Below are 21,757 nucleotides of genomic sequence, written 5' to 3' on the forward strand. Positions count from 1 at the left end.
CATTAAAAACGCAATTGATAATGAATTTGAAAAATACTATTATTAATTTAAATAATAATTGTGTTGGCCCAATAGCGACGTGGATAAGGAAGGAGGGGCCCTTGATTGGTGGCGTTTGTGGGTGAGAATATGTTTCCCATTCCTCACCCGCATTCATATTTTATTTTATATATTATTTTTTTTCATCTTATACTAATAATTCTTATATTTAATAATTATCCTTTTCTTTTTTATTTTGTTTAATTATGGGTCGAGTTAAAATAATTTTTAAATTCAATCCAATTATTCGAACCCTAAGCTTTTTAATAAAAATAACTCTTATTGAATTAACTAAAAAAATTTATTTTTGTTAAAAATAAAATATTACAATTCAATTTAAATATATATTTTGAAAAATTACCTTCCAAATAATTAAGAATTAATTTAAGGAGTTGTTCGAGAATAAATAATAAAAATATATGTATATATAATTTTAACAGAAATGTATTTTTTAAAATTAACCATAAATACAAATTGGTTTGATTCAATTCAATTCAGTTTTAAAGGAACTCATCAACCAAACGTAATCTATAAAATTTTTATTTATTTGAACTCGGCCTGAACCAAATAAGTTCATAACCCAACCCAAACTGTTTGTATAGAGTTGGATTGAGTTGATCAAATTTTTCGGGTCATCAAATTTTTTGAACACTCTTATACCTATAACCTAAGATTTATCGAAGCTAAACACAGCTTAACTTTAGAACAAAGTCAAAACTGTGAACGTAAATGTTTATATAAATGATTCTTCTCAAACCAATGAAGATATCTTAAGAAAGTTTACAATCATTAAAACGTAAAAAATTTAGATTTGATCGTGATTCTTAATACGTAAGATAATGAAAAGAAAACACGTCTGGATGAGTGAGAAAGAACGAAAGAAGGAAGGAACGAGAAGATCGATGAACATCTCTATCCCGATGCACGAGGGTTTAGGTTTAGAAGTGTACAAAAGTGGATGAATATGAAGCAAAAATGGATGGTGGGAAATGGAGCCTCGTTGCCTTCTTCCTCTTCTTCCCACATGCTTCTCTCCCTTTTATGTTAGGGTTTGGCTTGGCATCACATATCACCATTCATATTCATTAATTAATTATTTTTAAAAACAATCATAAGATTTAAAGTTAGGATAATAATAAAAAAAAAAAATTAAATGATCCAACCATTTATAAGATTTATAAAGATTTTGAATTTGGATTCGATATCGAAAGCCGTTTTAAACAGGTTATGAATCCAATCCAAACGGTAGAGTTCGAGTTAGGTTATGAATTTATTTGGGTTGAGTTGGGTTCAGAAAAAACGAATAAACAAATATTTTATTTTTATTAAAAATAAAAATTTAATCAAGTCACTGTCCATAAAACAAAATGTATTTTGTTCGATGGCTCAATCATTAGAGCTCCAAAGTTAAGCGTGATTCATTCAGAGAACTTTATATTGAATGATCTCTTACAAATTTTCGTAACAAACATGGGACTGAAAACAAAACATGCTGAAAGAATTCGTGTTAGATTGTAGAGTAGTCTTCACTCTTATAAGCAGTTTAAGGAATATAAGTAACATGGTGATATCGTAAGGTATGTAGGAGATGCTAGAGCTATTAGTGTCGACTCCCGATTCTAAAACCTGGTATGATTCATGAGCACAGATGTTATCGATCAATTATTTACTTTTTTTTTTTAAAAAAGTTTATTCTAAAAAAATATATATATTTTGATAATTAAAGTGACATTTTTGTTGGGAAATATTTGGTTGTATTAGGCCTACAATGGATATTGAGTATATTTGAATAGAAGCTATGTTGGGTGAGAAATAGACATTTTATAAACACACGAAAGAGACTCCACAAGCAATTTTGTTGTTTTATATAATATGTTGCTCTTCAATATAAAAATTAATATTTGTTTTAAAAAATAATTATTATTTTATTTATTTATAGAATCATAAAAATATTAAAATTAAATATTATTGTCTTAAAACAATTTGATGATATTAAAATGACCCGTGTTTGGGCCATTAGAAGCCCACGAGAACATTGGGCCATCCGAGCCCATGCTTGATAAATTAATTTTAAGGCCCAATTGCTATGCCAATGGCCCAATACATATCTTTATGGGCCTTATTGTGTTTCAGCCCAATTAAAGGTAATTATGATTAAGAACTTCTATCTAATTGATTGTGTTTCAATTAATTATTTTTGTACGATTAAATAAGTTTAGTCTCAAAAATGTATTTATTTTATCCATAAATTTTAAAAATATGTTTAAGATATCGTCCACTTTGACCCGTTACATATTGTCGCCAGTCTTACAGTTTTAAAATGTGTCCTACTAAGAAGAGGTTTACACACGGTTATAAGGAATGATTCGTTTCCTCTCGAACCAATATGAGATCTCACCGTTAGAATTTAAATTTAGATTAAAATTTCAAAAATTTTAAACCATAGTTCAATCATTTCAAAGTTTTAGAGACGGGTTTTCAACTCAGTTTCCAATCAGCCAACCCGTTAAATGATTTTTAAGTTAAGTAAATTTTAATATGTAATTCTCTCGGACACATATAACTTGGTCACATTATAACAGTCTCTTTGATTCCATTATAAATATTTTAAACTGTTTATTAGGGAAAAAAAACACTAAAATTGGGCAAAAAATAATTATTAGTTACAAGAACATTGATGAACATGATTTGCAGTGGCCTGTGCTGCTTCATCCATCTTCCTCGTCTTCACCTCGTTCAGAACATTCTTAGCCCACTCCGAAAAGTACGTTCTATTATATCTGCTTACATTATAAAAAACAAACGTATTAAAAGAAAAGTCTAAAGAGGACAATATGTTTGCTAGCGGTGAGCTTAGGTCGTTACAAATGGTATTAGAGCCAAACATCAGGCGATGTGCCAGTGTGGAGGCTGAGCCTTGTAAAGGGTGGACACAAGGGGGTGTAACAGCAAGGACGCTGGATTCTGAAGGAGGAGGATTATGATATCCCATATCGATGTGGAAACCTCTCCCTAAAACAGTTTTTTTTTTATTTTTATTTTGAGGAGAAGCCTCGGAAATCTCAATTAGAACAAATATCGGCTAGGAGTGGGTTTGGACAGTTACTACATATATTATAAGTTTAATGACGAAAGTAGAACGATATCGAACATGAAAAGGGAAAGGAACGTACCCGATGGTGCCACCTTTGAAAATCGACATGCAGCGACGATCGTCTTCATTATAGGGACAGGTTAAGCCATTAGGGTCTCTCCAAGCACCTTGATGCCTCATTCCAGACCAGCTTGCCATCCATTGGTACACAAACTGGCCAATGCCTGCAAGTTTAAGCCAGCCTTTTGGGAAGAACTCCATTACACTGCTGTTTCTATCCATTAGAAACATGTTTGTCAGCTGTGCTCCATGTGGGGACACCAATATGTCTGTCTTCCCCATTAAACTCACCTACAAATACACAAAATTTCACTTCCCGAGCTCGATATATCGGTGTTCGCAAGTTGGATTGGATGAACAGAACAATACCTGCTCACAAAACGTGAGATTATTAGAATGAGCCACCCTAAGCCTACAACCGACAACTTTAGTGCATTCCGCCCCAAAAATCTCCACCACCGCCGTCTCATTCTTAAACGACCTAGCCCCAGTTCTCATGAACAACGTCATCCCAACTGTCGCCACTGATGGCTTCGGTGAGGTGAAGTTGCAAAACAATCTAGCCTTGCATCTCATGAGATCATAAGTCTCCATCCGACGCTGCCTCGACATTCCGCCCTCATTGTGCCTCATCACCACCGCCTTCTCGAAACAAACCGGCTGCCCCTCGCTGATACCGTCAAAAGCTTCAATCTTTGGCGGCCCGCCGAATGTCACCTCCATTATTGTACTAACCCATGTCCCCATCTTCAACCTCAACTCCCCCCAATGGTATAGTATCCATCTCTCCGGGATTTCACACTTTCCTATCGTAAATTCATATCATTTAGTAAAAATGACACATGATATTACGACATAATCTTCCACTCTTAATTTATGAGCGGGTCGAGAACCCTCAAAAAATAAATTAACATACAAAAAATCGGATTACCTAATTTTTCCGTGAATTAAATTTTAATTCCTTCCATTAATTATAAGAAGAACAAAACTTAAAATTTAAGCAAAAAATTGACCAATATGAATGTATATATATATATATATATATATATATATGGATTTTGATGATCAGTTTGAAATGGGTACCTTGAATTTGGTGCCAAGCAACGAAGGGCATGAGAGCGGACAAGCCGTGCCAAATATTATCATAATTATAATGATTATAAGACACAAAGCTCAGGCCTTTCATCACCGTGGCATTTTCCGGCAGTGTTTCCGGCCAGGCGACGGCGTAATAGTTCCAAGAGCCGTCGTGGGTGTCGTTGCCTTTAAGGCATAACAGCCGGGCATCGCCGTCAGCTGCCGGAGAGGGGAATTGCTGGAATTGAACCTCGCCATCCTCGTGAATGTCATACATGGAGCTCATGAACCACGTGTGGCCCTCGAGGGGTTTGTGGGAGTAACGCAAGTCTTTGAGGGGAAGGAAGGTGACGGAGCGGCGGAGTTTGGCGGCGGAGGAGGAGGAGGAGGAGGGGTTGTTTTGTGGGCGCGGAGGAACATGGCGGTGGAGAGATTGGATGTGGAAAAAGATGAAGAGGATGGCGGAGATGGAGAGGAGATAGATGAAGAGCTTTGGAGAGAAGAGAATGGAGGTTGTTCTTTGGTGTGGCTTAGAGGTGTGGGAAGGTTTAACCATGGCGGCGGCGGCGGTGGTGGTGGTTTGATTTTCTCTCTCAAACAATGATAATGGAATTTTGAGTTTCTCTCTCTTCCCCCACTACTTTAAGTTGTAATGGAAATTTGAGGAGGATTTCAACCAAAGAGATTTGTCATTGAATTGAGTTCCCATTAGTCAATTATAATATATATAAACCTAATTTAATGTCGTAAAGATCCACCGAACTGGATGGTGACGTGGTGACGGGAAAGTCTCTCATTTCTGTTCCCGTCTCTTATTTTCATCTCTGTCCAATTCTCTGTTTATTTTTATTAGAATTAGGACGAAGATTTTCCATGAAGAATCCATAGGATTCAAATTAGTCGTAGAAAATTTTTCTTTGTAAAGAGCCAGGCAAGTACTTAGGTTGAGTTGTAAAGAGCCAGACAAGTACTTAGGTTGGGTTAAGGGTCGAGATAGGGAGAAAAATATGGTTCCACCTCGACCCTGTTTAGCCAACGACTTTTCATTTTCTTTATCTTAGTCATCCTATTCTCAAGATCACGAGTGTCGCACTATATATATCAAACTTTTTCGTCGAGATCTTTCAAAATGTATATATTATTAAATTTGGTAGGGTTTTGTGGATTTCAAGTGGGATTCACATGTATTGTTCAATACAATTAATGACTATTTTTTTAACGTTCTTTTTTTGGGTGATTATTAATATTATATATATTTATCCTAAAAATTGAAGCTTTACAAAAATAAATAAATAAATGGGCTACCTTCAAAAATACATTATATAAAAAAAGTAAATAAATAAATAAATAAGTCAAATTAACAATCAAAATTTTAAATTTTAAAGTATTAATTTAAGATTTTATTACACATTAATTTTAATTTTATATCTAATAGCTCAGTTAATTGTATATAAGATACTCGTTAATTAATTAAACACTTTTAAGTAATTTATAAATATTTAAAAATGGGATAATATTTTAATTAAATCTTATGGATTAAATATAGTTTTGATTGAGAAGTTGGTAACACTCAACGTAAGAGTAAATGGGTTGAGATCCCAAAGCAATTTGCAAAAAAAGTGAAGGTTTTGAGTAATTTTGGGGCATTCCCCATTTTTAAGCAACAATATATTAATTATTCATATAATTTATTGCATAAACTATTTATTTATTTTTTAAATTTGTTTGAAAAGTGTATTTTTTAACTTAGTCTTCATCATTTAGCTAAATTAGTAAACATATTTTATATATATATATATATATATAAATTTCAATTATATTCTTGGACGTTCACACCTTTTTATTTAAAGTTTTGATATTAAAAAAAAAATAGATTATGAAAGTATCTTGAGGAATTGTTGAATCATAGTAGAAAAGCGAGGGAAAATCGAAGAGGGAGATGATTTATAAGGTGTAAATATACCATTTTTATCTGTATACTAAGGTTAATATATATTTTTTTTATTAATCGTTTATAAGTATTTTAATTTTTTTTAATACATTTTTTAAACAAAATAATAAGATAATGATAAATAAAAGATTATTTATTATTATTATTTTGTTAAAGGTATTTTTTAACTTATTTTTAATTTTAAGAATATTATTAAAAAAATTTGCTTGGTAGAAGAGAATTTAAAAAATTAGTCTAAATTTGTGTCTAATAAATCTTTAAACTTTCACATTTGTATCTAATCCGTTTATATATATAAAAGTTTTTAAACGTCCAATAATAATTTTAAACTTTAAAATTGTCAAACCGGGCCATGAACAATGGTCCAAAGCATAATAAAAAAAAAAATTATATTATATTAACGAGTATATTAGGAATTAATTAAAATTTGTGTTAGATAGATTATTAAACTTTCAATTTTGTATGCAATATAATTATTCTCATAAATTTATTTGATTGAGTCTATTCTTCTCACATTTTTTTTAACAACTAGATTCTAAAAACTCACATAGAAATAAAGTAACACTACATCTCGAATTTAAGTTAGGATTCAAATTCAAAACTTAATACTCGAATGCTCGAACATGATTTGAATTCAAAGCTAAATACTTGAACAGTCCAATATATTTTGATATGCCCTTACCTACGTGTATAGTTCAAGTGAATTCTAATGATTGAGCCTAGTACATATACAAGAAATAGCTAAAATGGAGCGGCAATGGAAATTGATGGGCTTTGACAACATTTCCCAAGAGAAGAAGCATCCAAACCCAACCCACATGCCCATTCTAAGCTTTGGTTCCTTCTATTTGGAACGTGTATGTCATTCAATGCCCCCCTTCAACAAACATAAAAGGTTTTTTCAAGAAGAAAACACTTGAGGCTAGGTGGCCGGCTATGGAGTCAGTTAGACCAGATACTATTTCACTCTGCCTCTTTTGCATACTTCTTCATCCTACCCATGCTTATATATGCTAAACGTTTGTTATCTCTATCTTACCGACTTATATAACATCTCTTTCTAAAATCTCTCTCCTCGTTTTCTAAAACATTCTCTTAAAATCGAGGCTAGAGGCTCCATCATACGTTGCTTGGCTGTAGGCGACGCAAGAACAAATTGTTGTCGTTGAAAAGTGAGTGCCACACAATCGCTAGTCCGCAGCCTTCAAAAGTGCGTTTGTATCAGGTGGTATCAAATGGTTCATTTGTATGGATCAACATAATTCATGCTTCAAAATCATGAAATCCTCGTTTCTAATTTAATGAAGATTTTAATAACCTGAACTGTTAAAAGGAGGAAAAAATGTGATACAATTTAATGAATTATGAGAATCAGAGACAGAAGAGCTCCATCGACAAGAAGAAACACATAATCGACATGACTAAGAACCAATGAAACAAATTATATCAGACGAAAGAATAAAAGAAGATAGTATAGAGTCCATCCCAAACTGTGAAAGATACACAAAAAAATAAAAAAAGAACAAAAGAAAAAACGAAATATAATGTACTCGGTAAGCAACTACGAAATAAATCACTCAGATACAGAGAGAACAGAGACTAATCAATATCAAATCAAATAGCTCTCAGATCATCAAAACGATGGCGTACAGCACAGTGGCCACAGATCCGAACATCGAGAAAGAGATCGAAGCGGCGGCGTTACCAGACGGAGCAGGAGCGTCTGCTGGAGGAGAGGATATCGACGATGGAGAAGGAGAAGGAGACAGAGACGGAGAAGCAGCAGGAGGAGATGGCGGAGACTTCAAAGATGCTGGAGTAGGCGCTGCAGCAGGAGAGGATTTCGGCGACTCTACAGACGGAGAAATCGACGGAGCCTTAGACGGCGATTTAGTCGGAGACAATGACGGAGATGCCGACGGCGATTGCGCGATTGCGGAAACGATCAACATCGCCACCGTAACCATCACCACAAAACCTCTAATCGCCATTTCAGTAAAATGAAATATTCACCGGGAGAATACAAAGAATCTAGAGAGAGAAATACAGGAAAATGAAGAAATCAAGAGAGAGAAAGTGAGTTCTGAGTTCAAACCAGTAGCAGAGAGGAAGTATATATAGAACAAAAAAACACAGTGAGAGTCCGATGAGTCAAAGCTAGATCCACGCCAGCCGTTGGATCGGACTATGATGAACGGCGGATAGAAATCCGAAATTCAAGGTTGGCGTAATAATGAGTGTAGCCAATCATACCCAAAAGAGGCGGTTATTTATTTACTTTCCTTTTATTGCGTGAAGAATCCTAGCTGGACTGGCTTGGGCTTTCTGCGGCACGGGTCCACCATAACGATACAGTTGTGAATTAATCTAAAACGTCCACGTGGACGCTCTGATTATCTGGATTTTGAAGGGATTAATTTTAATATTAATTAAATACTCAGATACGACAATTTGTAACGGTCTTAAAAACTTTGGGCTGGGACATGACCGTTAAAAGGGCGTTACAGCCTGGATCCGGACTGGCAGGGTGGGCCCCACTAGGTCTAAATATGTAAATAAAGTTATTTATTGAGAATATGAAAAGAGAAATTATTTAATGATTTATATATTTTTATTTGGTATGTAATAATTATAAATGTGAAACTGAAACAGATAGGATTTCCGTTTCAGCTACCGTTTTTGTATTTTTCTTAAAATTTACGTTATTTTCCAATAAAATTATAATAAATAAAAGTATATTTAAATTAGTAATAAATAAAAGTATATTTTAAAATTAGTAATAAATTCATATAATTTTAATTAAACCAAAATTAATTTTAGGAAACTCATGAATGAACAGACCTATTACAACAGCCAAATTCCAGCAATTATAGTCTATTATTGAAGTCAGCCTCACAGTTCTAAATAGGGAAAAAATGTTTTGTTCCCCTCTCCAACCAATGAGCGAGCTCACAATCCACCCCTTAAAGCCCAACGTTCTTATTGGCACGCTCGGTGTCTGACTCTGATACCAATTGTAACAACTCAAGCTTATCGCTAGCAGATATTGTCTGTTTTGGCTCGTTATGTATCGTTGTCAATCTCATAGACTTAAAATGCGTCTACTGAGCAAAAGTTTCCTCACTCTTAAAAAATATATATTAATTTTGTCGAGTTTTTAGAAATTTTTAAGTTAAAAAAAATTGAAAAAGAAGGTTGAACTACCCTCGATAAATGTTTTACTAAAGCTAAAAGGAGAAGGCATTATGTTGTGACTTGTGAGGCTTCCCTTTTTCTTTAATACCTAAATTCTCTCTTTTTTGTTCAAACTCACATGATTTAACGTCCAACAAAACCATGCTTTCCATGCCCATTGAATTTTCGCTCGGGCGTTATATACCACCACAATTTTTTCGATTAAAATTTTTCGCTAAAATAATTCTTATTAAGGGTGGGGATATCTCTCATTAGTATACGTGCTTTAAAACCGTGAGGCTAACAGTTATATGTAATAGGTCAAAATGGACAATATCTACTAGCGGTGGGCTTGAACTGTTACAAATGATATCAAAGCCAGACACTAGGCGGTGTGCCAGCAAGAACACTAGCCTCCAAGTGGGTGGATTGTGCGATCCCACATTGGTTGGGGAAATGAATGAAACATTTCTTGTAAGAGTGTGAAACATGTCATTAGTAGACTCGTTTTAAAATCATGAGGCTGACGACGATATGTAACGGGCAAAAAGAGACAGCATCTACCAACGGTGAGCTTGGGCTATTACAAAAACACTCCTAAACTTCGCACTTCCTCTTGAAGATGCCTTCAGTTTTCAAATGTTTCATTAATACGTTAAACTTTTTTTTTGAAAATACCTTTATCGTTAGTAGCACGTTTTAAAAATAGTCATGAATTTTAAAAAATAACATTAAAAAGTTTGGAAATAATGTATGAGGTGCTCATAGACAGTTTTCATCGGACTATTTTTTAAATTTCATAAATATTTTTTAAACGTAATACAAATGCTCACGAAAAGCTCTATAAATAAAAGACGTTTTCTCGATTTCCTCTATTGGAAAGGTTCATAAAATTAAAATTTTCTAGTGAACTAATATAGAGACTACGAGACTCTAAAGATTGATTGAAGCTTTAACTTCAAGACCACACGTTCCGACCCTCTTTAAAACACGAATATAAGAGATAGAATCAAATGATCGTACTTAAAGATCATACGATACCCACATAATCAATACAAAACAAAAGTTCACGCCAATATTCGCACAATAATGAAACAAATTTTTGGATACAAATTTCATGAAGAAATTGAAGTTCAAAATAGCAACAAATCAATCAAAACAGCATCCAAGAAGCAGCCACCATGGCCATAACCATAGACCAAGAGTATGAAAAGCTGTTCATGATGGCAGCATTCACCCCCGGTGGTGGAGAGGCAGTAGGCTCGGAGGACGGGGGATGCACGTGGCCCTCATGCCCGTTAGCGACACAAACGAGCAGCAGCACCGCCAGCACGAAGCTGAGAACTGCCGAGGGACGAGCTGCCATTGTTAAGAAGAAGAAGAAGAAAGATGGCGAAGGGGAAGACTTTGATGGCCTAATGAACCTCTGTGAATAGATGTATATATAAGCTCTAATCCAATGGAGGATTTATTTTTTAGTGAGCCCGCTTGGAAATAGAGTTAGAACGATGAAGACAACTTATTCAATAAAACCGTCACAGTTTGATTGTCTCTTTAAACTCGTTAGATATAGATTTATGTTTTCTAATAAAATGAAATACGTGACATATTTTGTGAGATCCCACGTCAGTTGGAGAGGGAAACAAAACATTCTTTATAAAGATACAGAAATCTCTCTTTACTAAACGCGTTTTAAAACTGTGAGACTGAGAGTAATACATAACGGACTAAAGTAGACAATCTCTGTTAGGGGTGAGCTTATCAGACAGATACAATCTCTCGAGCGGAATGTTAATTTGAGCATAAATCAACTAATTTGAAGGGTATAGACATTATAAATTAAAACAAAATATAAACCTTTTATATATATAAATAAAAGTATTAAATGTGGAATATAAAAATGAAATAAAATTTAATATAATTATAAAAATCTTAATCCCATTAATTAAAAAGAATATTTGGGTTATGATAAAGTCAAAATTGAGTAGTTTATGCTCCACCAGTAAGGCATAACAGTTGTCATATTCTTTTATGTAAATAATTCTCATTATTTTTTTCAACTAAAAAATTATCATAATTTATTGTTATTATTATTTTAAAATAATTGTTGAAAATTATTTTCATAGAAATTGGTGAACTATATATAATATAATTTAACTCAATCTCTATATATATATTTTTTAATTAAATTGAAATTATTGATTTTGATTAAGCTAATAATTGTTGAATTAATAAGTTTAGAATAAAAATCCGATATTTTCTTAAAAAATGGCGTGAAACTTGAGTTTAGAGTATGTTGTTTCCATGTCTTTCACAAATATCTATCTTATTCTAAAATTTTAATTTTAATTTTAAGTTGGTAAAGTGTATTGTTTTTTCAATTAATTTTTATTTTTTTTTTACTATTATTGAAAAATTAAAAATAATTAAATTTGGAACCAATTATAAATAGCATTATGTCACAAATTTAATCTTGAGATAAAAGGTTAGGTTGTAATGTCTTTATCATGACTGTAAGACTCATGCCCAAGTTTCAGACCAAGATTTAGAATCTGGATTTGGCGCTTGATAAAAAAAATATTAGGAATATATTTTCATGCTCTTATAAACAATGTTTCGTTCTACTCCCTAATTGATGTGGGATCTCACATTGTCACATTGTTTCGTTCTACTCCCCATGGGATCTCACATTCCACCCTTTTCAAGGTCCAGCATCCTCGCTGGCACGCCGCCTAGTGTCCACCTCCCTTTGGAGCCTAGTATCTTGGTGTCCATCCAGCATTGCTGGCACGCCGCCTAGTGTCCACCTCCCTTCGGAGCCTAGTATCTTGGTGTCCACCCTCCGTCGAGACTTAGCGTCCTCACTGGCACAATGCTCAGTGCCTAACTCTAATACCACCATTAGTAACCAATGCTAGCAATGAGCTTGAGCTATTAGAATTCAAATGTGGTCTTCATTCATTCGTGTACTCCTCTTTTATTCGGGTGTCACAGTAATTATTTAACTAAATAATTAAACTTAGGTTTCGTGAAATTGGGACATGAAATTTGAATCAAATTAAATAACAAAATCAAAAAGTCCAAAAAAAGTGTTTGAAAAGGATATATATATCTATATATATATATATATATATATATAAAGTTTGATACTATGGGTTTTGAGGGTTCAATCTTATCATAAATATCATAATCAAACAATTAAGTGAACATATTAAACTAAATCAATACTAATAGTATTTCCTGTAAGGCTTCATTTTGCTTATGGGGTCAGCCAGCAGCATTCCTTTCACTTCCAACCCCTTCTCGTTTTCGACGTTGCTTAGCTTAGCTTACGCCACAGCGTCGCTCGATTCTGCACTACTGTTCGACGTTTGATGGTCGTCGATCAAATTTCTAAATCTGCTACCAAAATCGAGGTTGTAGATGTGCCCCATTTTGGCACGCTTCGTCTCGAGGTATCTCTTGTTGTCCTTTGTAATTGGGGTTATCAGAGGAACTCTGCCGGAAACTTCTAAGCCATAACCCTTCAATCCTTTGTACTTTGTTGGGTTATTTGTCATGAGCTTCATTGTTCTTACTCCGAGATCTCTTAGAATCTGCAACCAACAAAGAGGAGGATCAGATATAGTACAATCATACCAAGTCGGTTTGTCGTTTGAAGGCGTAAATCTGCGTACCTGTGCACCAATGCCATATTCTCGAGAATCCACAGGCAGTCCTAGTTCCTCGTTCGCTTCGACAGTATCCCGCCCGGCATCTTGCAAGTTATACGCACGAAGTTTGTGGCCCAAACCTATGCCTCGTCCTTCATGACCACGGAGATAAACCAAGACACCCCTGCCTGCAGCTTCGATCAGCTGCATTGCTAGAGCAAGCTGGTTTCCACAGTCGCATCTCGCTGATCCGAAAATGTCTCCGGTGAGACATTCCGAGTGTACTCTCACCAGAATATCTTGTCCATCACCAATATCACCCTGCACAATGCAAGGCTTGACCTCATTACAATGCTGAAAGTCCATTTAACCGAGCACACCGTGCATATAATATCGGGTAGGATCATCATGTGCTACGAGTAATAGCAAATGGTTCACAAAGCTTAGCCTTACCTTAACCATAGCAATATGCTCAATGCCATCCAAAATAGATCGGTAGCAATATGCCTGAAACGGTCCCCATGTAGTCGGCATGCGAGCAGCAGCCCCGGCACATTCGACTAATCTATCTCTCTTCCTCCTATACCTGTCGATACCATAATATATTAGATCTGATTTATAAGATTACTAAACTCGGGGACGAAAAAATGACAGAGAAGGAAACATTGATACAACATTGATTGTTTCGTCGTAACTTGAAATGAAGATAATTATGCAAGCAAGAAACTGGTGTTCATATGAAGTGTAACAGCCCAAACCCACCGCTAGTATATATTGTCCGCTTTTGCTCGCCTCACAGTTTTAAAATGCATCTACTAGGGAGAGGTTTCCACACCTTTATAAGGAATGTTTTGTTTCCCTCTCCAACCAATGTGAGATCTCACAATCCACCCTCTTAGGTACAGTGTCCTAGCCGGGACACCACCCAAGTGACTAGCTTTGAAACCATTTATAACAGTTCAAACCTAACGCTAACAGATATTGTCCATTTTGGCTCATTACATATAGCCATTAGCCTCACAGTTTTAAAACGCATCTACTAGAAAGAGATTTCTACACTTTTATAAGAAATGTTTCGTTCCCCTCTCCAACTCATAGGAAAAAAACTAAGTAAACAAGAGCTAACACAATCAAAACTCTTGCAAGAAAGATATTGATTTACCTGACTAAATCAGCAATGGAAATGATTTTCAGGTTTTCCCGTTTCGCAAATTCGCGAAGTTTCGGTAACCTAGCCATGGAACCATCTTCATCAACCACCTCACAAAGGATACCGACCGGTTCTAATCCAGCAAGCATGGCAAGGTCGACAGATGCTTCGGTATGTCCAGCTCTCTTCAAAACACCACCTTCCCTGTACTTGAGGGGAAATATATGGCCAGGTCTCTTAAAATCATAAGGTTTTGAATCTCTTGAGGCAAGTTTCAACACTGTTGTTGCCCTATCACTAGCTGAAACTCCGGTGGTTGTACCTTCTCTTGCATCCTGAAGAAATCATCGTCCCAAACTTGCATTAGATCTATACGAAATTATCGTGGCATAGTGTTCATAATATTGCTCAGTTTACATGTAACAGCTCAAGCCCACCGCTAACAAGTATTGTCCGTTTTGGCCCGTTACGTATTGCCGTCAACTTCACAGTTTTAAAACAAGTATGCTAGAGAGAGAGGTTTTCACACTCTTATACGGAATGCTTCGTTCCCCTCTCTAACCGATATGGGATCTCACAATCCACCCCCTCGGGGGTCCAGCGTCCTTTCTGGTATGCCGCCCGATGTTTAGATCTGATACCATTTGTAACAGCTCAAGGCCACCGCTAACAGATATTGTCCTCTTTGAGCTTTTCCCTCAAGGTTTTTAAAACGGGTTTGCTAGTGAGAGATTTCCACACCCTGGTGGGATCTCACATTACATATATGGAGCTGAATGATAATCGAAAATGGCAAGTGAAGAATTCATACCACTGTCACTGTAAAAGCAGTACAAAGCTTCTCCTCGTTCTCCTTTTCGTTCACCATGAGCGGAATCCGTAACCTCTCCAGATCTTCACCTTTCATGGCTACACAAACAATTCCTGTTCCATGTTTTACAATGAAAGCCATAGCCTCAGGAGTAGCAGCTTGTGCTGCCATTATCAAATCTCCCTCGTTTTCTCTATCTTCATCATCAACAACAAGCACCATCTGCAACATCACTGTTCTTGTTACTAAGATGAAAAGGAAAAAAAAAAACAAGAAAAAGAAATGCTCCATGTCATATTGGACAACCTTTCCCTGTCGAATATCTTCGACTGCATCAGCAACAGCAGCGAAACCTGCGGTGGGACGATCAAAATCATATTCATCTTCACCAACGGGAAAACTATTTCGAGTAGAAGCTGAATCTAGCTGATTTCCAAGGACGATATCGTTCGAAACAACAGCATTGCCATTGGAAGAAGACAGAACTCCTCCTTCACCAGATATCAACGTAGCTCTTGGTTGGACTGAACCCCTGGTGCCTAAAAACAGTTTACTAGCTTTACAGCTCGAGGTTAACTCCGAAACGAGGCTAGTTGCAACGTACGGTTTAACATGATTGATTCCACCAAAAGACTGCAAGTCTTTGAATCTTCTACATCATACAAAAATCAGGCAATTTGTTTAGAGAAAATTCATAGAAAACATCTAACATACTTCATTTACTTAAAGAATTCCTACCGGAAACACATTCTAATCAATGTTCTTAAGCTTCAATAGTAAAACTTAATAGCTAGATTTAGTTTTTTTGTGGAATGTAGAGCAAAAATTCGTGCCAAAAGCCTGTTAAACTCAAATAACAATAGCTAATCCAAATGGGATCAAGAATTTAATGCATAACATGATGTTATTTCTTCATTTCTCTTAAATCAATTGGTAGTAAAATGCGAGATGTTCATATGACGATGCGAAAATTTCGACTGTTCTAACAGAGAAGAATACAGAGGCCTCAGATGATCATACGAGACTTCGAAGTAAGTAAGATCCAAACAAATAAACAGTGAAATTTCATCATCAAACTTGATCTCAACCGATTTGGATATCAGAATCATGAAAATGAAGCAAAATCGAGGTATAAAACGCAGCAATCCATCAAAACGAGAAACCCAGAAACGAAAATCGCATATGATTCGAACAGATTACTCTCAAACAAGACGATAATTGAATGACGCATCAAAAATCAAATACGAAACCCAAAGAATTCAACGATTACAGAGAAAATCGCTAGAAAATCACTCGAAAATCAGAATACAAAGAATAGCTTACTGAAGATGAGAAATGGGAGGCGTAGATTGGAACGAGACGGTTCTAAAAGCCATTGGCGCAGAAATCTCTTAAGCAGGTGAAATGGTTTGAAGATTTCAGAATTTGGGTTTTTATTTATACGGCGGAAAAAGGAGGAAGCCAAATCAAACAGAAAAAGGAGGGTTGGTGGGGCGGGCAAGGAATCAACCAAGAACTTGTATTCAAGTCGGTTAGTCGTAAGCGATTAACTGCTATCGCCAATGGAATGATAGGGATTTAAAAACCCAATATTCAAATCACAAACAGAATTTTTTATTCCTTTTTCGAATTTTTGAACGATAAATTAGTACTTCAACCAAAACACATATAAACAAACAATTTTCCACTCAATTATTTGGTATGGAACTGAGATCCCAGATCTAAAAAAAAAAAAACAAATCTTTTGAGGGCTTATGATCCACCAGCTCAAGAACAACAACAAATCTTGTGTTGAGTCGACGAACATTGATTGAATTAATGGTTGTTGATTTTAATCAGATGTTTTCTTTTTTTTAGAACAAAATGGATTTGGGAATGAGACTGAAGTTGATATTAAAGAATAAGAATAATGTAGATCATAACATACCATCCTTATCATATTCATGCTTTGTCAATTTTTTTAAATAATACAATAGAAATTGTCTAAATTCACGACAGAAATATATTAAAATTTTGAATTTTATAAATGATTATTATTAAATCGATAATAATTATTAATCTTGAAACTTGTTATAAAGATTTATTATTGCTTAAGATCTTAGATATTTATTTTTATTAGGTAAATGAATAATTTGTATTATTTTTTTGTAATAATAATTTACAATAAAATATTAGATATTGTAATAAAAATCCTGCCACGTGGTGATTATTTAATTACAAAAGACCATGCTGGCACTGACATCCAACATTAAATGCCAATATTAATTTCATATTGATTAAATTCTAAATAATTAATAATTTTAAGTGATTTATTAAATATAAAAAATAAAATTTTCTGTTTAATAGGGCTAGACTTTTAATTTTGTAGTGATTTTTTAAAAAAAAATTAAATAGGTTAATGACTTTTTAGATATATGTTAAATATAAAATGTATTTTGTAAAAAAAAAAAGGAAGAAAATTAGTAAATGTCATATAATATTCCATATATATATATATATATTTATTTATTTGTTATATCTTTCTAAAATTGAGTTTTTTTGGGGGGACCAAAGGGAATGAATTTGAACTTTTTCTCTTTTGCTTTTTTTTTTTTAAGGAAATTGAGAGGTTATTTCGTGGCGCGACAGAGTTGACTAGGACCCATTTTTGGGGGTCTTATCCTTTTTCTAAGAGCCTCCAGTCCACTGGGGTTGGGCCCACTTTGCCACTTGCCATTGACACTTGTCTATATGTCATTACTTCGGGTTATCGGGTTTCAAGTTAGACCCGAATCGAATGAGTGGAGTGGAATCGTGGTAATTTTCAGTTTATTTATTTATTTAAATACATTATAAAAGATAAAAAAAAATGGATAAATATTATAACATTAAATAAATTAATAATTATAAATTTTTTTATTTAAATTTTTTTTAAATAAAATGTTTAAAATTAAAACACTATATTCCCTCAAAAGTATTTTTATATACAAATTTATTTGATTTAGTCTACACATAAAATACTTTTATAAATTATTATAAATAATAAATATTAAATATGAATTAATACGTTCAAATTTATATTAAAATTTAGTTTAATTCAAAATACCTTATTTCTCAAAATTATTACATTAATAGGACAAAACTGAGCTGTTGGTAAAATAAATAAATAAAATATTTTATATAAAAGTTAAATGCATTATTAATTCAAGAAATAATAAAATAAAGCCATCAAATTTGAAGGTTTGGATTGAATAATAAACTGCTCTCATAAAATAATTATTTAAAAATATATCGATACAACTATTAATCTCGTAAAAGTACCTTCAAACACGCCTTTAATTTAACAAATATCGAGCTTTCAAGGGTGCGAGGAAGAATTTAATTAGCCAAAGCATCGCTCGAAGCGTTAGCATCGGTTTTTTTATTGGCATCCATTAGGGTTTCTAAATTCACCGTTGAATTCCAAGCCATACACGTGACCCATTTTGGCTCTCTTAGTTTCGAGATATCGTTTGTTGTCCTTAGTAATTGGTGTTACAAGAGGAACTCTGCCCGAAACTCCCAACCCGTATCCCTTTAGCCCTATGTACTTTGTTGGATTGTTCGTCATTAGTCTCATTGTTCTTACTCCAAGATCTCGTAGAATCTGCAGAGTTTCAAACTCAATAACGTCAAAATACTCATTTGTAAATTTTACAGGCCGATTATGAGAAACGTACCTGTGCACCGACGCTATAATCTCTAGAATCGATAGGTAATCCTAGATCTTCGTTGGCTTCGACGGTGTCCCTCCCGGCATCTTGCAAATTGTATGCGAGAAGCTTGTTGCCTAAACCGATCCCTCTTCCTTCTTGCCCTCGTAGATATACGAGCACTCCTTTTTTAGCTGCCTTGATTTGTTGCATTGCTAAAGCTAGCTGCTTTCCGCAGTCGCATCTAGTTGATCCGAATATGTCTCCAGTGAAGCATTCAGAGTGCACTCTCACTAGAATATCTTCTCCGTTACTAACGTCGCCCTTCACAAAAGATGATAAAATGAGTTGAATTTTATTAAGAAAGACGTCGATCATCGTGGGTTCGAAAGAAAAACGAGTATTATTACCATCACCATTGCAATATGTTCGATGCCATCTAAGGTGGATTTGTAACAATAGGCATTGAATGTTCCCCATGTTGTGGGCATCCTTGTAGGAGCTCCGACGCGCTCAATTGATATCTCCTTCTTCCTTCTATACCTGTCGAAACCATCAAGATCAGCTCTCTCGTGCTAAACCCTAAACTCTAAACCCTACAATATTTTATCTCGAGAAACTCGACCTAATTAAGTCAGCAATGGAGATGATTTTAAGGCTATGATGGTTCACAAACTGGCGTAGTTTCGAGAGCCTAGCCGTGGGACCGAGTTCGTTGTCAATGACGATCTCACTGAGAATTCCAACCGAGTTGAGTCCGGCGAGCCGAGCAAGATCGACCGAGGCTTCAGCGCGTCCGGGCCTCTTCAGAACACCACCTTCGGTGTATCGAAGGGGAAGGATATGGCCGAGTTGTTTAAAATCAGAAGGTTTTGAGTGTCTTGATGCTAATGCCACTGCGGTCGCCGCCCTATCTTCCGATGAAACTCCGGCGGTTATGTCCACCATTAACAGAGTTTCCAACCTCTCAAGATCTTCCCTTTTCATCCCCACATAAACAATCCCGGTTCCGTGCTTTTCCATGAAAGCCATCGCCTCCGTCGTCGCCGCCTCCGCTGCCATTATCAAACCTCCTTTGTTTAGATTTTCATCGTCAACCACCACCGCCATCTGCAACTCAAAGAAAGACGATAATAATAACAACAACAACGATAACAATAACAATAACGATCGTTACTACCTTCCCCTGACGTATGTCTTCAATGGCTTCTTCAATGGACGAAAACTCTTCGACCAAACGATTGAGGTTTGACTCGTCAATCGAAATCAACTTGTCATTAACATCAGCGATAGTATTGTTTGCGACGGTGGCATTGACATCAACCCCATCTCTAGCTTGAATGCAACGGTTGGTGACTATCGAGAATTTAGCAAGTTTGATGACGGAGGGAAAAAATGTTGGTGTGTAGGGTTTGATCGCAAAACCTCGGAGATCTTTCCATTTTCTAAATCACGAAATAAAAAGTATAAATATAATGAGTGATTTTGAAACGGTTAAAATTGCTTTTTTCACGTTCATAATAATTAAAAACCGACCCTTTTGAACCAAAAAAAAAAAATCAACAAGATCAGTTTTCAACGTCGATTTGAGCTCAAAGCTAATGATAGTCAACCTAACGATCACTCATAATCAACACGAGCTACCCAAAAAAACAACGACGAAGACGATAAATTTAACCGAGAGTACGAGATGAGCTTACCGAAGATGAGAAGTGGACGATGACGAATGGCAAGAGAAGCTTGTAAAAGCCATTGTTGAGGCTGAAAATGGCTCTTCCAAAGCTCAAGCACAAGTGATGCAGTTTTGGAATCCCTCTTATTTATAAACTTAAATTAATTTTATAAAAAATAAATAAATCTCGATAAAAATTAAATTGTTACAAATTTATTCATAGGACGAAAAATATTATATTTATTATTTTTTTAAATATTTCATTGATTTTATAATATATAATGAAAATGTCGTTTCATCTTTTATATTGATATCGAATTTACGGACCGTAGAAATATTAATTTCCGATAAAAAGTTTTATTCTAAGAATATATTAAGTATTATCTTTTATTTAAATAATGTATCGAGTCTTCTAATTTTGACGTTGATTGGTCTAAGATTCTCAAAATACTTAAAATAAGAAAAACACAGCTGGTTGGATAAGGAGAAGTCGTCTCGAATGCGTTAAATATGGAATTTTTTCGGGCTTTCACCTAAGATAGAATAGCGAGAAAGAAGATAGGACTCGTTTGGGATAACTTTGTAAAGATTATAAGTCGTTATTTTGACACAGAAAGTTATTCCAGACATACCCTTAATTAGCTAAAGCATCACTCGAGACATTAGCGTCGGATTTTTTATGGGCATCCATTAGGGTTCTTAATCCACCGTTGAATTCCAAGCCGTAAACATGACCCATTTTGGCTCGCTTAGTTTCTAGGTATTTTTTGTTGTCTTTAGTAATTGGCGTTACGAGAGGAACTCTGCTCGAAACTGTCAATCCATATCCCTTTAGCCCTACGTATTTTGCTGGGTTGTTCGTCATTAGCCTCATTGTTCTTACGCCAAGATCTCTTAGAATCTGTAAAGTTTCAAATTCAATAACGTCAAAATATGCCTTTTACCCCAACTTTATTAAAAGCATTTTCAAAGAATAAAAAACGCATAAAACAGCTATCGTAGACTCTCGAGAATCAAGTTCTTTTATAGATTTACGAGTCGTTTATGAGAAACGTACTTGTGCACCGACACTGTAATCTCTGGAATCGATAGGCAATCCTAAATCTTCGTTGGCTTCAACAGTGTCTCTCCCGGCATCTTGTAAATTATACGCAAGAAGCTTGTTGCCTAAACCAATGCCTCTTCCTTCTTGCCCTCGTAGATAAACCAACACTCCCTTCCCAGCTGCTTCGATGTGTTGCATTGCTAAAGCTAGCTGCTTCCCACAGTCGCATCTGGCCGATCCAAATATGTCACCAGTGAAACACTCTGAGTGCACCCGAACTAAAACGTCCTCTCCGTCACTAAGATCGCCCTACAAAAAAAAAAAAAAAAAAATCGTAAACCGACTTGAATTTGTTTAGAA

General features: G+C 35.1%; 4 protein-coding genes and 1 pseudogene across 5 annotated transcripts in view; all 5 read right to left on the minus strand.

Annotated features, from left to right (window-relative positions):
* Window positions 1–2,638: 2,638 nt before the first annotated feature.
* On the minus strand, window positions 2,639–4,933 carry LOC111447859. Its single transcript, XM_023087223.1, has 4 exons — window positions 4,277–4,933; window positions 3,563–3,999; window positions 3,213–3,484; window positions 2,639–2,819 (listed from the first exon to the last, which is right to left on the minus strand). Exons 1-4 carry the CDS (start codon window positions 4,824–4,826, stop codon window positions 2,699–2,701), a joined length of 1,380 nt encoding a protein of 459 aa, XP_022942991.1. The 5' UTR covers window positions 4,827–4,933; the 3' UTR covers window positions 2,639–2,698.
* Window positions 4,934–7,615: 2,682 nt separating this feature from the next.
* On the minus strand, window positions 7,616–8,316 carry LOC111447861 (classical arabinogalactan protein 1-like). Its single transcript, XM_023087225.1, has one exon. It carries the CDS (start codon window positions 8,210–8,212, stop codon window positions 7,847–7,849), a length of 366 nt encoding a protein of 121 aa, XP_022942993.1. The 5' UTR covers window positions 8,213–8,316; the 3' UTR covers window positions 7,616–7,846.
* A 4,221-nt stretch (window positions 8,317–12,537) lies between these two features.
* Window positions 12,538–16,586, minus strand: LOC111447858 (bifunctional riboflavin biosynthesis protein RIBA 1, chloroplastic-like). Of its 2 annotated transcripts, none has more exons than XM_023087222.1 (7): window positions 16,333–16,586; window positions 15,316–15,658; window positions 15,010–15,231; window positions 14,211–14,533; window positions 13,502–13,634; window positions 13,073–13,369; window positions 12,538–12,991 (listed from the first exon to the last, which is right to left on the minus strand). In XM_023087222.1, exons 1-7 carry the CDS (start codon window positions 16,383–16,385, stop codon window positions 12,725–12,727), a joined length of 1,638 nt encoding a protein of 545 aa, XP_022942990.1. In that variant the 5' UTR covers window positions 16,386–16,586; the 3' UTR covers window positions 12,538–12,724. The 2 variants fall into 2 exon arrangements, with proteins under 2 accessions (XP_022942990.1, XP_022942989.1); XM_023087221.1 differs by having other exon boundaries at window positions 15,316–15,661; window positions 16,333–16,584.
* Window positions 16,587–18,219: 1,633 nt separating this feature from the next.
* LOC111446903 lies at window positions 18,220–20,491 on the minus strand (annotated as a pseudogene).
* Window positions 20,492–20,804: 313 nt separating this feature from the next.
* LOC111446902 (bifunctional riboflavin biosynthesis protein RIBA 1, chloroplastic-like) overlaps window positions 20,805–21,757 on the minus strand; it is a 2,938-nt gene continuing 1,985 nt past the window's right edge. The window contains exons 6-7 of the mRNA XM_023085826.1: window positions 21,410–21,706; window positions 20,805–21,253 (exon numbers count right to left, since the gene is read on the minus strand). Of these exons, the coding sequence (XP_022941594.1) occupies window positions 20,987–21,253; window positions 21,410–21,706 (564 nt within the window). The 3' untranslated portion in view covers window positions 20,805–20,986. The remainder of the gene's footprint in view (window positions 21,254–21,409; window positions 21,707–21,757) is intronic.

Source organism: Cucurbita moschata, unplaced genomic scaffold (genome assembly GCF_002738365.1).
Source record: "Cucurbita moschata cultivar Rifu unplaced genomic scaffold, Cmos_1.0 Cmo_Scf00009, whole genome shotgun sequence".
Classification (NCBI taxonomy): domain Eukaryota; kingdom Viridiplantae; phylum Streptophyta; class Magnoliopsida; order Cucurbitales; family Cucurbitaceae; genus Cucurbita; species Cucurbita moschata.